The sequence below is a fragment of the Watersipora subatra genome, chromosome 6, assembly GCF_963576615.1.
Source record: "Watersipora subatra chromosome 6, tzWatSuba1.1, whole genome shotgun sequence".
Taxonomy (NCBI): Eukaryota; Metazoa; Bryozoa; class Gymnolaemata; order Cheilostomatida; family Watersiporidae; genus Watersipora; species Watersipora subatra.
In genome coordinates, this window is record NC_088713.1 from 19,619,807 (window position 1) to 19,636,921 (window position 17,115).

General features: G+C 31.6%; 1 protein-coding gene across 1 annotated transcript; it reads left to right on the forward strand.

The window, feature by feature from the left end:
* The first annotated feature begins 367 nt into the window (after positions 1 to 367).
* On the forward strand, positions 368 to 12,832 carry LOC137398610 (uncharacterized). Its single transcript, XM_068084777.1, has 7 exons — positions 368 to 433; positions 5,125 to 5,262; positions 6,586 to 6,909; positions 8,172 to 8,588; positions 8,860 to 9,153; positions 11,450 to 11,737; positions 12,460 to 12,832. Exons 1-7 carry the CDS (start codon positions 403 to 405, stop codon positions 12,729 to 12,731), a joined length of 1,764 nt encoding a protein of 587 aa, XP_067940878.1. The 5' UTR covers positions 368 to 402; the 3' UTR covers positions 12,732 to 12,832.
* The last annotated feature ends 4,283 nt before the right edge of the window (positions 12,833 to 17,115 follow it).

Genomic DNA, 17,115 nt, shown 5'->3' on the forward strand with positions numbered 1-17,115 from the left:
CTAGTAGCTAAATACTAACCACTATTTTTATCTATAAAACTAAAATGTTGAAGGAAAAAACTCAAACTCACATTGCACTACAGAACATAAATTAAAAATTTAACAAATCAGACCCCTCCCTGTTTTCCCCTTCTATATTGAAATGTTTTCCTAGTAGGGAGTTTTTCCTGGTTTTGAAACCGTGGGCTAGAGTGAATGTTATGCATCATACTTAAGCAGTCTTTAATCCTCAATCAGAACCAGAAAAATTGTGAGCCAATGCATGCGTCAGTTAATGACTTAGTGAGGGTAGTTTCCATGGTGATACATTCTGGTTGCAAGATTAACAAAAAACAGACAAGATTGATGTTTATTTGATCACCAACACCGCGAACAGTAGGAGAAATCAAGCCTCAAAACAGTATGGAGATTATTTATATTCTGTTTGTATCTGGTAAGTGCTTATAAGCATACATCATATAGTTTGTTGCCTGCAGAAATCCTAACATTTGGCTAATGGAATGAAAACAAGTTATGTTGGCACTATGCCTGTTTCACCAGATTTACACCAGTAAAGTATGGAAGTGTCAGTAATTTTCATATAAAATATTGAATTAAATATTTGCATTGTTCCGTATTTATTTGCCCTCATACCATAAACACACTAATGTCTATATATATAAATAACTTTAGCTAGTAAACTAGGTTAAAAAACATCAGTTTATCAGAGTTCTCCTACATTCTCATGATAGTTTTCAAGATGGCTGTTGTTAAAGCTAGTACGGCTACAAACTTTGCTGCCTCATTTGGCCTCCCTGCAAGTTTAGTAAATTGGTAAAGTGTCATCATTTAGCTAAAACAATAGCTCCAGCTTGTAATGGTATATATTGTTGCCATGATGTGAGGTTGTTCTTTAACAACAAGCACAGCAATAATATTACTGATAGACTTTGTATAGCATTCTGTTACTAGCAGTCATCTTTGATTTACTCCAAAAAGATTCCAAAATTAATTTCTTGTAATTTTAGTAATGAGATACCAATGATATCTTTGAAATAATCCCAAGACCAAACACGAGCAGAGCGATTGTTTGGGAGATTTATGATTAATGCATATGTGCGCACAACTCACAAAAATCATTCATCAATGGCCGTCGCTAACCCTTGTACCGAAATCTCATCAACAAATTTAACCAATTTTCAATAGAGTCGTTTAAGTATAATAACGATACAAAACACATATAAACCTATTTAAATATGTTACTAAGTTTTTGAAAAGTGTAAACAATATCCTAAACCTTACCCATCTAATTGGACTATACATAAATAGACAGATTAATTCGGCCTGAAATCGTTATTAAAACTTGACAAGCCTTATTTTTATCAAAATTAAGACCGGCAAACGAAACGCCGCACGACAGAGAATAGAACCATTAAATTGTGCGCATTTCACACAAAAAAGCGTGCACATTTCATCAGTCTATGGTATTGTCTAATTGCCGAAAAATTCTGTAATTAACATAGAAGTACTGAAAAGTCATCAGTTCTTTTTGCCGATTTCAAAGTAACAGACATTTTGGACGTTTATGAGTACTTTGGTATTCCAACTGATGTCCAAAGCAGTAAACGTAAAGGAAATAACGATGATATTTTTTCTAACGATTCTTATGAGATTATTACAATATTTAATTATAAGAATAATTATTTGAGCTTATAAGATTTAATTATAAGAGTAAGCATTTGAATTTACAAGATCGAATTATATAGTGACCGATGTTGGGCAATATGTTACTGTTATTATTTTTTTCAAATAGTTTTGGTAAATAGATTTACTGAAAATCTATATAAATATTTAAACTTTTTGATATTGTTAGCTAAGAAGTTTTGAAATGTAAACACAATTGTGCATTGGTTTTCTATTGTTGCTGTATTACTATACTGATAATATTGGTTAGTCTAATAATACCAGTGCATTTTACTTCTAATATTGCATTTATCCTATTGCGGGAGAGAGATATAAACATATAATCTCTTCCTTTCATTATTGCTGATTGTTGTACATAATAACACCCAATACATTACAGCTCCCATTGCCGTTATTCTATTGCACTGCAGTGCCATTTGACTGCTAATATTGCATTTCTCAACCATCAGTACCCTTTCATTTTTTCAATATCACTTTGGTGGTTGGCTGTATGACAGGGGAATTTCTAATATATTATTTGCCTAGATGTTATTCATCAAGTTCACCAACTTTCTGTTAGCACTCATGATAAGAGTTATGCAACATGATAGTTATGCTTCATTGATATGCGACATATTTGGTCGCAAGATATCAATGAAAGGTGCCATCCTTTCATTGATATTTTTATTCTTATGAATTAGTCTGATAAAGTCAATTAAAAAGAAGAGCCAGATGAATTAAAACTTTTGTTATTCATATATTTTGTTTTAATATGCACTATAAAACTGTTGTATTTTTATGACTTCCTGCATGCATTTTTAACTAGTGACGCGTCCTTGCACAGAAAAAAGTATATAATAGAAGATGAAAGTATTGCTGTTCATATAGCAAAAGTTCAAAAATTACAAACAATTTTAAACTTTCCTACAGAGATATTTTTGGTAGACCCAGCAAAACGACATGTAGTCATATGATATTTCATAAGTCAGTCAAACATAAATCGATAAGATATGAATGTCTATGAGATATTATTGTATTTGACATGCTGACCCTAAGTAGAGACATCTGAGTTCTTCCTATTAAAAAGGAAAGGTTCTCACAATGGTATAAACCATAACTGTCTAAGCTACCTCAGTTAAACTAGTGAGTATCAGGAAAAGTGCTACTAGACATACAAGACAGTTGAATCCACTTTGAATCAGAGGATTAGTGGTTTAGTGATAGCCTGTGATCAGCTCTCATTTAGGGAGACAAGCATTTCCCCCATAGATTTACTAGGAACTTCCTTATAGAAAACAGAGTTATATCATTTTAATACTCTGTAATAAGCCAACACCTTGTTTTAAAAGTTACTTAGGAGCAACAACACTAGATATTGTTGGCTTTAGAGTTGATCTCTTAAAAGAACCATAAAACCATTTAGAGAACTTGTTGTGCTGCTGGTCTTCCCTAGAGCTAATCGTCACAGAATACCAGAATACGGATAAGAGCTGGGTGTATAAACTGATCTGATGGTAGTTGCAACTTTTCCCCAACAGTCTAATGTTCTCACAAAAAAGTTCCTTCAGAAGGAGAGTGACTGTAAATTAAAAAAATGGAGAAGAAATGTGTCGGTAGCTATATTATAGGTATGGTACTTAAGAGCAGTACTTAAATTTTAACTCAGTCTACAATTTTAAACAGTATGAGTTTGAGGGTTTGACATACTACAATAAACAGGGAATCTATTTATAATATCTTCAACTATTCTGTGCCCACAATTTCTCACCTTTCTGTAGTTTGCATGGTAATTAAAGTTTATCAGGCTGAGCAACATATCTTATTTTGTACTGCTATTAGTTAGTGGAAGATGCACAAAATCTATTTATTGGGCACTTTTATTGTTGTTTTTACTGGTGATAATTTTACTAGTACTTTTACAGAAAGTAACTAGTACAAGTAAGTCACACTGCTACTACTATCAGAATGTTACTAGTACAAGTGATTTATTGAGCTAGTACTATTAGAGAGTTGCTAGTAAAAGTGAGAGTGCTAGTACTATTATAAACTAGTACTAGTAGCATTGCTAGTACTGTCGGAAAGTTGCTAGAATAAAAAAGGGGTACTGTTAGTACCATCAGAAAGTCACTGGTACAAGTGAGTGAAACGGCTAGTACTATTAGAAAGTTACTATCGGCAGTAGGTGAAATGGCTAGTAATATCAAAAAGTTACTAGTTAAAGTAAGGGAAACTTTTAGAGTCCCATTAATAATATTGCTAAAACAGATTAAACTAGCTTATGCGGCTTAATACTGTTTTAAAAAACCGAAACTGTTTCTTTATCTCTGATTAGTTGGTTTAATGGAGAATACCTACTGCAGGCTTTGAATGGTCATCAGATCCTTAGCCGTTGTGTAACACGATAATAGGATAAAAATTTAGCAAAAATGTTTCAACTTGATTCACTAAAAAACCAAATATGAGTAAACGCAAACCTATCTGAATGATGACTTTACACAAAATTTTAGTACACATAGATCGTATCAAAAAGTATTGATGTTTCATATCGTTTGCAATTTTTGCATGCATGAGCTAATCTGACTGCCTTTATTTTTCAATATCGAAATCTAAAAAACTTGATTGCACCTATCAGATCAAGCGAAAGTGCGAATATGACATTTATAGTTGCGAATAGACAAACAGAATAGAGACAAGTAATGTTGCAACTTGAATGCAATAGCCGTTATCAACCACAGCTAGTGGTGTCATTTTGAATGTATTTTCTTTGGGACTTTTTGTACTGCAATTTAGTTGTGTCGATTTTAATCTTATAAATTCCTGGCAGTCAGATCATCTCAAACATCAAAAACATTCACCAATGATAGAAAAGTACTGATACTTTCTGATAAAATATACTAAATTGTTAGTTAAGTTCATAATTAAAATTAAGTAAACCCCAGGAATAACAATGAAATAGTATTTTGGAAACAGTAAGCTCCTACTGTAATATGAAAGAAAACAGTGGGTATCACACGTTGCCTGTTTTGGGCGTGGGCAAGGTGACAGGTTTGTACTATAGCAAGCCATAAGTTGAGGTAGGTATGTTTTCTTCCGCAGCGTGCACTCAAGGAAGGCAACTACCAAAAAACTCTACTGCATGATTGACCTTAACACCAACCTTAGTGATGAAGTTTTAAACAAAGTGAAATGAGGAGATCAGAGTGTAAACGACGAGAGAAACAAAAAACCAGCAATACTTATTGGTTCCATGTTTGATTTACAAAACAAACCCTAAGTTTATATCTGACACATGTTTGCAATATCATTAGTGAAAGTTGCTTTTTATTAATTTATTTCAGGTTATGCACATGTATATGACTTTAAATAAGCAAATAAAAGTGCATGTGTTGTAATCATATCTGTAGAGATTGCTACCTTCAACATTTTGAAAATTTAGTTCCATGTTTATGTTTCCTGCTTCAGGACTACTGGTTGGAGTATCTCAGGCTATAGAATGTTACAACTGTGCTGATTGTAATGATGAAGAAGATGTGGCTTATGACTGTGCCATATTGAATGCTGACTCTTGTTTCCTCTCTAAGGAACTATCTAGTGGAGAAGGTGAGTTCAATATTGGAGAGTTTTTATTGCTTTGTCTTTCATGAATTGCCAATGGGCCATTAAAAACTAAGCAAGAACTGTTATGGAAACAATCTTATTCAAATCATATGGAAATATAATTAGAATTTAATAAAGATTTAAATATTTCATGGATATTTATTCACATTTATTTTAAAGCTCTATCACGGTGGTCAAATGGTGAGAAAAAAAGAAGTCTGTCGGTTTTCGAACCTGAGAATTTAAAACTTTAGTTAACTTTGTCAGACCACACAAACATTCACTCAATATACAGCCATGGTCAAAAGTGTTGACATACCTCATCGTTTTGTGATATTAATTAGGTTATTGTTTGTTTACTGCCACTCTGTACCACCCAAACCAAATAAAAACATATAAAATGATGCCTCAAAATTTTTTATATCTTTTCAAAACATTAATCTAAACCAAAAACTATTCCACAAGTCTCTAAAGGAATAGAACCTGACAAATATTGATGCGAAATTTTGGAGTCGATCTCTGAGGCTAGTTTCTCAGTAAAAGTGGTTTTATTGTTAAAAGATTTAATCTCATTAAAAATATTTAATCCTTAGCTTTTTGTTGTGTAATATGCATAGCTTAAATAGATTATGCAGTAAGTAAAGTCTATTCAAAGGTAATCCGACTTTTGCTAAATGGACTAGGCAACAAAGGCAGTAGTGTTAATACTTTTGGCCACGCCTGTAATTTAAAAATAACCAATGATAGTGAAGAACCGAAATATCACTATTTTCTATACAAGCACCATATTCATAGCTATAGCTTACTATTATTAACAGCAGTACACTGGCAGTTACATGCGCCATGAAAGATCATGTGCTCTGACTATATACACAGTTATTCAATAGTGTGGCAAGGGGACTGCATGGTACAGGGATTAGTGTTTTGGTCTAAGAACCCAAATCTCATTATCCCGATTACCATGTAGTGCAATCTATGTTCCGGTGCTCATAGTGTGGCTTCTGATGGCCTGATGGCTCTAATTATAATAGATACCCAAAATCCCAGGTCATCAGGTCATCAGATGTCCCAATGAAGCATAGGAATTAGACATATGAACAACCATTTTTGAACCAATGAAAATGAATGACTGGTGCATGTGGTATTGTGCTGGTAGTAAAGTGTCACAGTTTCAAACCCTGTATGGTGCAATCACTTTTCCAAACTCCCACAATCACTGTAGACAAATGAACCGATAAGACACCTATTATAGTAAACATTTACATCATGCAAGTTATGTATTGCCAGTCGTCTCTTTCTCATGACACAATTCTCTGTGTTTTCCAGTCAGCAAGTCTTGTGGAGTAGAGGGATTTAACCTCTTCAGTGTGTCTGAGGGATGTCGTCAGGAAGGTGATGTAATCTTCTGTCGATGTTTCACTGATTTGTGTAACACACGAGACTTACTTCCTGCATCTACAGGCTCTACTCATAATTCTACCATGTCACAAAATATCAGCTCATCTATCACCACAGCTATGACAACTCGAGCAGGTGGCTTTTATTGCTATCAGTGTGACAACTGTGGATCATCAGTCGGAGTTCTTACCGACTGTTCTACCATCTCCTCTTCAGAAAACTGCTATCTTTTGATGGAACCAAATGGCGCAAGTATGCAGTAATTTTTTATGGTGATGCAATTGTGAGCTTGCTAAGAAATAGTTATTGCTTGTTTGATTACAATTTTAAATTAAGTACAATAAACGTGTTACTTGTAGGCTTGAAAGATATATCAAATCAGCCAATAAATATGATGTAACTAAATTCATTCTGGATTTGATATTCAAAAAGAAGGCTATAGGCATCGAGCATTAAACCAAAAACTTTTTTTTTCATTTTTATATTGTTACTAGAAAAGAAAGTGGACCCAATTTCCACATTAATTGAATGATGAAACACAACAGAGTCAAATTTGTAACTCTTTAAGAGTTTTGATTATTATTGAACAATTTCTTTATTGGTTACCTAAAATGAGACATAAAACAAAATGGCTACTGATGTGAATCAATTTAGACTTTATTGAAGCCATGCAGTTGAGCAATATGTTCCCAGTGATTATATTGAGTGATGTAGCCATGCAAGTTCCTCATTGGTCGATGCTGCATGTAGCTTTAGTATGACCTAGATAGAGTTATAGAAAATAGACATAATTTGACTTACAAAAACTGAAGATAACTGATATCACCTTGCTAATCAGTAATAAACAGTAATAAAATATTACATAAAGCATAATTTCTTATTGGTTAAATCTAAACACAATGCCGATCACAATTACAAGCTGTTCTTGCACTCTTTGGTTGTGTCTTTATTGTCTCTTTTATTCAAATTTATCTCCATTTCTTTGACTTTAAAGTTTTCCATTTTTTCTCAAGTTCACCACAGTTCATTTGGTTTTTGTCATACTAATCAAAAGTTTTGAATTTTCTTGTTTTCAGTTTGGTTTTCTTTCTATCTAAGTTTATCCTCAACCATTCTCAAAGATATTGAGTATTGAAAGTATTGAAATTTGAGTTGATATTTTAGCTTTTTGGAATGTCTCTGCATTTCTGGATGCACACTTTTTATTGATATATTATTCTTTTTTTGTATATATAATATATAAGTCTATAATATACTATTATTTTATTAACATATTTCCTATTTTTCCAATCCACTGAGGCTGACTCTTTGACTATACTTTATTGAAGGATTCAGTACTTTTTATCATTTAACCTAATCTAAATTGATCATTCTTTTGTACAAATCTGAGGTAGCATTTATACTTTTGCTGTTTTATTTCTTTTTCTGCACTATCTGTGCTTATAATTCTTTTGATGAAGACAAAGATACAAACAAATTGAAATGTAACAAACTGTTCAACTATTTATTTGCAGTTCTCAGGACGTGTGGAACACCACCCTTAGACGGACAAAACCTTCCCTTAGGCTGCACCACAATTGCGGGCTACACCATATGTAAGTGCAGTGAGTCAGAGTGCAATGAGTACAGTGACATCATTCCAGCACCTACTACTAATAGCAGAACCAGCACTCCTATTAGAGAAACAACAGCTACTAGAATAACAACAGCTACTAGAAGAACAACAGCTGCTACTGTGAGGAGAACTACTCCTATTACAAGAGCAACTCAGTTCTTTCAAATCACAACAACAGCAATGGAAAATCAAGATGACTCTCGTTGGTTCTGCTATGCTTGTGTCGACTGTGGCTCCTCCTTAGGAGAACTGGTTGAGTGTTCATTGCTCTATGAATCTAGAAGTTGCTACTACCTCAAAGAACCCAACAATGAAGGTATTTGTAAATCTGGTTGAATATTCCTAAACTCTGCATAGTCTGGACAACTTTGAAAATTTTGATTTGACTACTGATTTTACTCACTGCTATCAACTTTTCAGATTAGTTATTTTACTAATATGTTTTTGTAAAAAAGGAAAACTTTGATTTCGCTTTCATGCATCTACAAAAACATAGAAAACGGGTATAACACTATAGACAAGTGTATTTTGTGATATTTATCATATGGATCCTATCATATTTAGCCAGGAAGGCATTCTTATTTCAGTCTTGCGAACTTGTGGAGCACCATCATTTGATGAGTTTGACTTTGATGTTGGCTGCAGTGAATTTGAAGGGTACACAATCTGTAAGTGTGTAGAATCAGGGTGCAATAACTACGGTGTTAGTCCTGGAGGAGACAGTTTAACAACAACAGCCCTCTCAGTAGCAACAGCATCTGCAGACTCGTTTTACTGCTATGTATGTTCTGACTGTGGAAGCTCAGCAGGAGATCTCACGGATTGTTCCATTTTTACTAGTTCAAGATCTTGTTATTTAACCCGATCATCAACAGGCACTGGTAAGTAGTAAATTACAAACTAGGAACTTGATTAAGTTCAGGGTACACTCAGATGTTGAGCTGAACAAATGCTTGTTTTTATACAAAAAAAGGTAGAATCTTTTGGTTTAAAAATTGAGTTCTCATTTAAGGAATTATTTAATTAAAGTTATTATATTTATAACAGACTTATGTAATTAAAGTATACTTATCCAGAGAAGTACTAGAAACCTTATCAGAAAGCTCATCATCCATATTCTGCATGTTTTGCCTCTTTTCTTTATAGTACAAAGTTGACTATATTACGCTGATAAAGCAACAATACAACATTAATAATATAATATCCCTACAGATCAAACTACACAAAATATTTTGGTTCAAAAACTGAGTTTTTGTTTAGTTTTATTAAATCACTTAATAAAGTTTTATTAAATTAATTAAAAGCTTTGCGTCTAGAAAAGAACTAGTATTGCTTGAAAGTGTCTGAAGCAAAAGATTATCATTCAGACTCTGTATATTTTGAGTGGCCAAATTGTTATACTCCTTAAAGTTTTATTTTAACTTTTTTGCGCGATTGTGAAATCATTGATGTCAACAGATTATATCAGGAACTTATATATTATAGAAGTACTTAATATATAATATGAGGGATTGGGTGGTGAAAGGAATTATATAATATATATAGAATTATATTACTAAGTATTTAGAATTATATAATTGGTAAACAATATTAACCACATATATATATTATAAAAGTGCCTTATATAATATAGCAAAACAACTTCTTATATTATACTTATTTATTGCAGGCAGTTGTTTATGTTTAAGTAACACTCTAGCATTGAGCTGAAAAAATTTCATTTTTGTACAAAGAAAAATAGAAGGCTTTTGTTTAAAAGCTGAGATTTTGTTAATAGGATTATACAATTAGTAAATACGTATTTAGAAAAGTGCTAGAAACCTGTAAGTGCTCATCATTCAGGCGTAGTATATTTTGAGCGTTTATATATACTATTATACCACCTGAAGTTTCAGTTTAAGTTTTTTCAGTGCTTGTGGAAGCATTGATGTCAACAGATTATCTGTCATATAAAGTGTAATATATTGCATGTATAACTTTTAATGACACTACTAATTATCAAAAAAATGATATAATTTGTTACATGCAAAAATACAAAACAAATTGGAAGGCAGGAATCGGGAACTATTAAATTAGTTTAACAAAAATGTTTTAAACATTGGTACTTTACTAATGTGAAAGAGTCGAGATAATGACTTAAAAGTTGTAGTAACAAAAAGTACATAGACCGAAATATATGTTGTTGAACAAAGGATTTTATTTTTAGAAAGCAAAAATATCATATTTGTTTTGTTTGTGTGAAAAAATAAATGCAAGTTATTTGAGCTTAGCTTACGCAGGATATAAAAAATGGTAACACAAACGCAAAAAACAAGCAAGCTTGGGATGAGGTAATTTGTTTAAATTTTTTGTGATCAATGTAGTGTGATTGGGTATATATGGTAATGCGATTAGGTATATACTGTACTAACAAATAAAAATTTTGAAAAAAAATTAAAAAGTTTGAATAAAGCCTGACCTACATTTAAACTAACTAGTTTATATTGTAACTATCTAGTTTGGCTGCTTTTGCTGCCGTAAAAGATTTTTCAATTATATTAAATATTATATAGTTTAATTTTATAATTATTTTCTTACATAAAAAGCCAACATTGAGCCTGACAACACTCAGGTCTCTGTGACAACCCAAAACAACTGTAAAAGTGCTCATTGAGAAAAATTGTCATTAATGCACGCAAAGATCGATTAACTAGTTTCCAATCAGGTAGATTGTGGCGCATTATATGGAAACGAATGTTCTAGATGTTCTAGTTGAGCCGGAAATTGCTTACGGTTTGCCTATTTTTGCACATCTTTTTGCACTAAGCTGTTGCTAGTCTGCTCTTTCAACTCTTTCATCAAACAAGAATTTGTTAACATCCCGAAACATCGAAACATTATAATAAAGATTACTTTTCATCTTTGAAATTGGGTTGGGCGGTGAAAGGAATTATAAAATTACATAATATATATAAAATTATATATCTGAAAATTTAGAATTATAGAATTAAAAAAAAATTCTACAGTTACGAGATTAAGTACTGTATGATTTTTACAACTATTTTAAAAAGAACTTCAACTACTTTCAATATTTGCTTGTTAGTGCAAAAGTTTTAAAATTTTAAGATCAGAGTTTCATAAGATCATAAATTTTAAAAGTTGGTCTACTGGCTACAGTTTGTACTTTAACTTTTACAGTACTTCGTTCTTGTGGCATACCACTATTCGAGGATACATTTGGACTACCTGATGGTTGTGGTACCTCAGAGGGAACCACTGTCTGCAAGTGTTCAGAGAGTGAATGCAACTACTATGAAGAATATTTAGATAGCCCGAGCACAATGCCTATTTCTACAACTGAGGTGGCTGTAGACGGCAAGCCCTCTTTCTACTGCTACTTGTGCGTAGACTGCCAGAGATCTGTTGGAGAGTTAGTTCAATGTAGAAACACCCAGTCTTGTACACTTCAGATACAGAATACCAAAGGTGCAAACTTATCAACTTTTAGTTGGGAAAGGTCTTTATTTTGCTTTTTTTATAATGCTTTATAGGTCAAGAATAAAACAAGATGCAGGATTGGGTTGCCAAGGCAACGGAGATGTAATTGGCCAATAATGAGCATTTTTTTAATTAATTTTTTGCAGGATTTGATCACTCTAATATCAAAAAGTAGCTTCAATTTTCAACCTCGCTTTAGTCAGTTTCAGTTGATCATCAAAACTTACTATTTTTAATGATAGGTGACCAAGCACTGGTCAGGTAACAGCCATTTCTATAAAAGCTTGACTACAAATATTAACAGTTGCTGTAGAAGTTGAAAGTTCTCCTGACTTAAATATCTTTCAATAATAATTTCTAATAACACCGCGAGTACTGTTGCAAATAAAAAAATGTTGTGATATAATAAAAAAACAAGTTGAAACACAAAAAGACAAAAAGTGGTAGGCTTGATTTCACCTGATGAATTTTTATTAAGGGGGTTAAACTAATAATGCTTGCCAAACAAAGCTATTCATAAGCGTAAACAATCAGAAAAAATATTATTTATTTTCTATTTGCAATAGCTGACTTTTAAATTTGAGCCAATGAATTAATTTTTTTAAACTATTGTCATATTGCGTTAAAATATGTTTTATTTGATCAAGACTTTTGCCAAATCAAAATGGTTGATGTTATCATTCATTTCAATATTATCTGTATAATTTTAGTATCCAGATCTTGTGGATCTGACGAGGTGGACAGACAAATCCCACGCGGTGAAGGATGTGTATCAACATCTGATGGTCAAATTTGTAAATGTTCAACGCTAAGATGTAATGTTTATGAAGAGATCACTGGAGCTAAAGCACCAAGAGATCATCCAAGTGCTGACAACTCATGGGCAATATTTAACCCTACAACATCTTCTGCCATGACCTTCCAACTTATGCCTATTCTCTGGTTGATGCTTTCTTTTTTTCTTATCTGCCTATCATTATAAACAAAATTGTCTACTGCCACGTTATAAATACTTTATTATCTTTGAATGTCACATTGAGTTTTTAAAAGATTGAACAGAGATATAAAACAATAAAACACACTTTAGTTTTATATGGTGGCTTGTACACACATATACATTTTATATAATATATATAATGTATATGTATAATATATATATGTATAAATATATATACATATGTAAATTTGGTAAGAGGTTTATTAAAATTTGACTAAGCAAAAAATTAATAAAAGTTTCATATTACACAAAAGGTGTGTAACACTCCTATGCTGACTTTTAGCCTATACTTTATTGTATATACATATGTATATATATATATGCATATGTATATATATATATATATATATATATATATATATATATATATATACAGCGCAATAACACCGGCGCATAAAATGTGGCTTGCCCAGATACCGACAGCAATCGACTCAGGTGAGTTGCAAAAAAGTGCGCCATTGGGAACAGCTAAGATCTTGAGGCGAGTGCTCAAACTCTCAGGTCTCTGGTAGGAAATCCGAGTTAGAGCAGAAAGTACCACCCATACGGGTTAACTGGGGTGAGGAAACAATCATATATATATACATATATATATATATTTATATATATATTTATATATATATATGTATATGTATATATATATTTATATATATATATGCATATATATGTATATAGTATATGGCTACAACCATATCCCTAGTAACATAACACTGTCATGGCCAAAAGCATCCAAACCTCCACTTCATTTTGTGACATGAATTCTTTGTTTTTTACTCCAATTTTGTACCCCGTAGATCTTACAGTATGCATATGACATATTTCCTCAGAAGATTTTCGATGTTTTCACAATAATTATCCAAAACAAAAACATTACAGTAATCTCTGAGGGCATGTAAAACCAACTGAGTCTGTTTATTAAAAATAATCAGTTGTTACCCTACAGGATGAAAATATTCGTTGCTTATAAAAATTCGCAATTTTGCGGACAGTAAATTTCGCGAATTATTAAATTTCGTGAATAATTAATTCTATTTTTAATCACAAGGGAGAACAACTACTGCATTAAATTAAAAACTAGCCGCTAGGCTAGTTTTTATTATTAGTATATTTTTAATATAAATACTAAACGTAGTTGAGTTCCAAAACATTTTTAAAATCATTGCCTTGGCTTTGAGCTAACACCATTGCCAATGCATCACATTTCTTTACAAAATTATTCAAGGTTGTCACAAGGTTGTCGAATGACATCATCGCAAAAATAGCTGCTAGGCAGAAGTTACTAAACGTAGCCGAGTTCTAAAACTTCTTTAAAATCATCGCGGGGCTTCGAGTTTAATTGCCATTGCATCAAACTTTACAAAATTATTCAAGGTTTTCATAAGTTATTTGCATGGCTCCGTCATTGCAAAAAAGGTCTCCTAGTGTTTTTACATTGAAATCAACTCCATCAATCTCTTATACCGAAGTTGAGGATGATCATGATTCTGGTATGGACATTATGGTATGTATTTGATTTGCAGTGCAGATACATTTTTCCATAATTAACTGCATTAGTTAATTCTTTTGTTTAAAAACTGATCGCTTTCATTAAATACTTCAGCTATTGTTTTTGTTCTTCCTTAGCACCTTAGAAATAAACATTATTATATAATACTAACTGGTAAAGGGAAACAAATTGAGACAATTTAAAAAAGCTTCAGGTTTTACAAATATCATACTTGAGTAATCTTTAATCTCTAACCAAGCAAATTGGGCCAATTCTAGCATTAAAAAAATGGTGATATATTGCTATTTAGCAATATATAATCTGTTGTCATCTATATCATCTATATCATTTATATATCAATAACATATATTTTACAATATGATTGTCAACTTAATCGGTGTTGTTACTATGGTGATACATTCTGGTTGAATGTTTGTCTGTAAACAGATAGGTTTAGTAATCTTTGATCTCAGAAACACTGATGGTTGTAGAAAAAGTCTAGCATCAAGATACTATGGAGATTAATTCTATTATTTTTATATCTGGTAAGTTGTTATAAAAATACATATAAAAAGAAAAGGCTGCTGGTTTATGAACCCCTGTGTAGAAATCACAAGAACTTACTATTAAAGGGACAGAATAATTTTAATAAAAAGAAAAGACTGCTGGTTGATGAACTCATGTGAGGAGTAACAAGAGCTTGTTTATAAAAGAACAAAGTAATTCCTTACCTTATGGTATTTACCATTTCACCAACTACCTGTTAACCCTCATACTAGAGATATGCCCCTCTTATCAATATCTTTATTCTTATATGTTGAACTGACAAAAAAGTTATGAATAGAAGTCAAGATATTTGAAAAATTTATATTTTTCATTTATTAAAGCTTACTATGCTGTATAAGACTACAGATATTTTATAACTTTCTGCATGCATTATTAGCTGGTAGTGCTACTTTGCTTTAGTAGTAGATGCCATGTTTTAGCGCTCTTGCATCAAAAGTCTTTGATATTAATAATCCTTTTAAACCTTCCTACAAAGAGATTCCTAGTGGACGCATTAAAACCTTTTGCTTAGTATTAACTATTAACAACTAGTAAACTATCATTGAAACATAAAAGTACTACTAGTATACTATAGATGAGACATAAAAGTACTAATAGTATACTATAGATGAGACATAAAAGTACTACTAGTATACTTTAGATGAGACATAAAAGTACTAATAGTATACTATAGGTGAGATATAAAAATAGTACTAGTATACTATAGATGAGACATAAAAGTACTACTAGTATACTATATATGAGACATAAAAGTAGTAATAGTATACTATAGATGAGACATAAAAATACTACTAGTATACTATAGATGAGACATAAAAGTACTACTAGTACACTATAGATGAGACATAAAAGTACTACTAGTATACTATATATGAGACATAAAAGTACTACTAGTATACTTTAGATGAGACATAAAAGTACTACTAGTATACTATAGTTGAGATATAAAAGTAGTACTAGTATACTATAGATGAGACATAAAAGTACTACTAGTATACTATAGATGAGACATAAAAGTACTTATAGTATACTATAGATGAGACATAAAAGTACTACTAGTATACTATAGATGAGACATAAAAGTACTACTAGTATACTATAGATGATACATAAAAGTACTACTAGTATACTATAGATGAGAAATAAAAGTACTACTAGTATACTATAGATGATACATAAAAGTACTACTAGTATACTATAGGTGAGATATAAAAGTAGTACTAGTATACTATAGATGAGACATAAAAGTACTACTAGTATACTATATATGAGACATAAAAGTACTACTAGTATACTATAGGTGAGATATAACAGTACTACTAGTATACTATAGATGAGACATAAAAGTACTAACAGTATACTATAGGTGAGACATAAAAGTACTACTAGTATACTATATATGAGACATAAAAGTACTACTAGTATACTATAGATGAGACATAAAAGTACTTATAGTTACTGTAGATGATACCTAAAAGTACTACTAGTATACTATAAATGAGACATACAAGTACTATTATTATCTTATAGATGATGAATCAAGTACAGCATACAGTGTAGTTTCAATTTGATTCAGAGGATTAGTGGTTTAGTGTGTCCATCGAACAAAGATTTTGCCCAATTGAATCTACTAATAAAGTATATGGTAGGTCTTGCAGTTCAAGGTCCATTCATTTCCACTTTTGATGGAATCTTAGCACTTTGCACATCCTACTAGCTTAGCTTAAATTGAGATATATGAGCACTTTTAGTGAAAAAATTATCAAGATGAAAGAAACTATAACTAAATTATTTCACTAGCATATGTATCTATCGACATGTACTATATAATATAATTCTCATCTTGTCATGTTGCTTGAAACAGTTGTACTAAAGAAATCATATATACAGGAATTAAACTTTTATAAAAGTTTTTGTTATATAGAACTCAAGTCAGTGATATACACTTTACATACATTTTTTGAAAACTTTTTTTCAAAAATCTAAAGAATTAGTTGATAAAAACACTAAAGGTTCAATTTTTGTACTGTTGGTATAATAATTAGAGCTGCACAATGATCACGTTAATTAAACGATTAACGCGATCAATACAAATACACGATTAACTGAGTTGAGCCAATTAATCTTCAAATAAAATGCAACCGAGGTAATGATCATAATGTGGTTCTTTTGTATTGTTTAATATATTGTATAAAGGATTTTGCTGGTCTTTTCTCAGGCACGATCTAGATAGTCCTAAATGTTGCATACATTGTAAAAGAAGTGAGTATGGTTTTTCATTTGTTTTATTCACAAGGAAATTAGTTGTGAAACTTC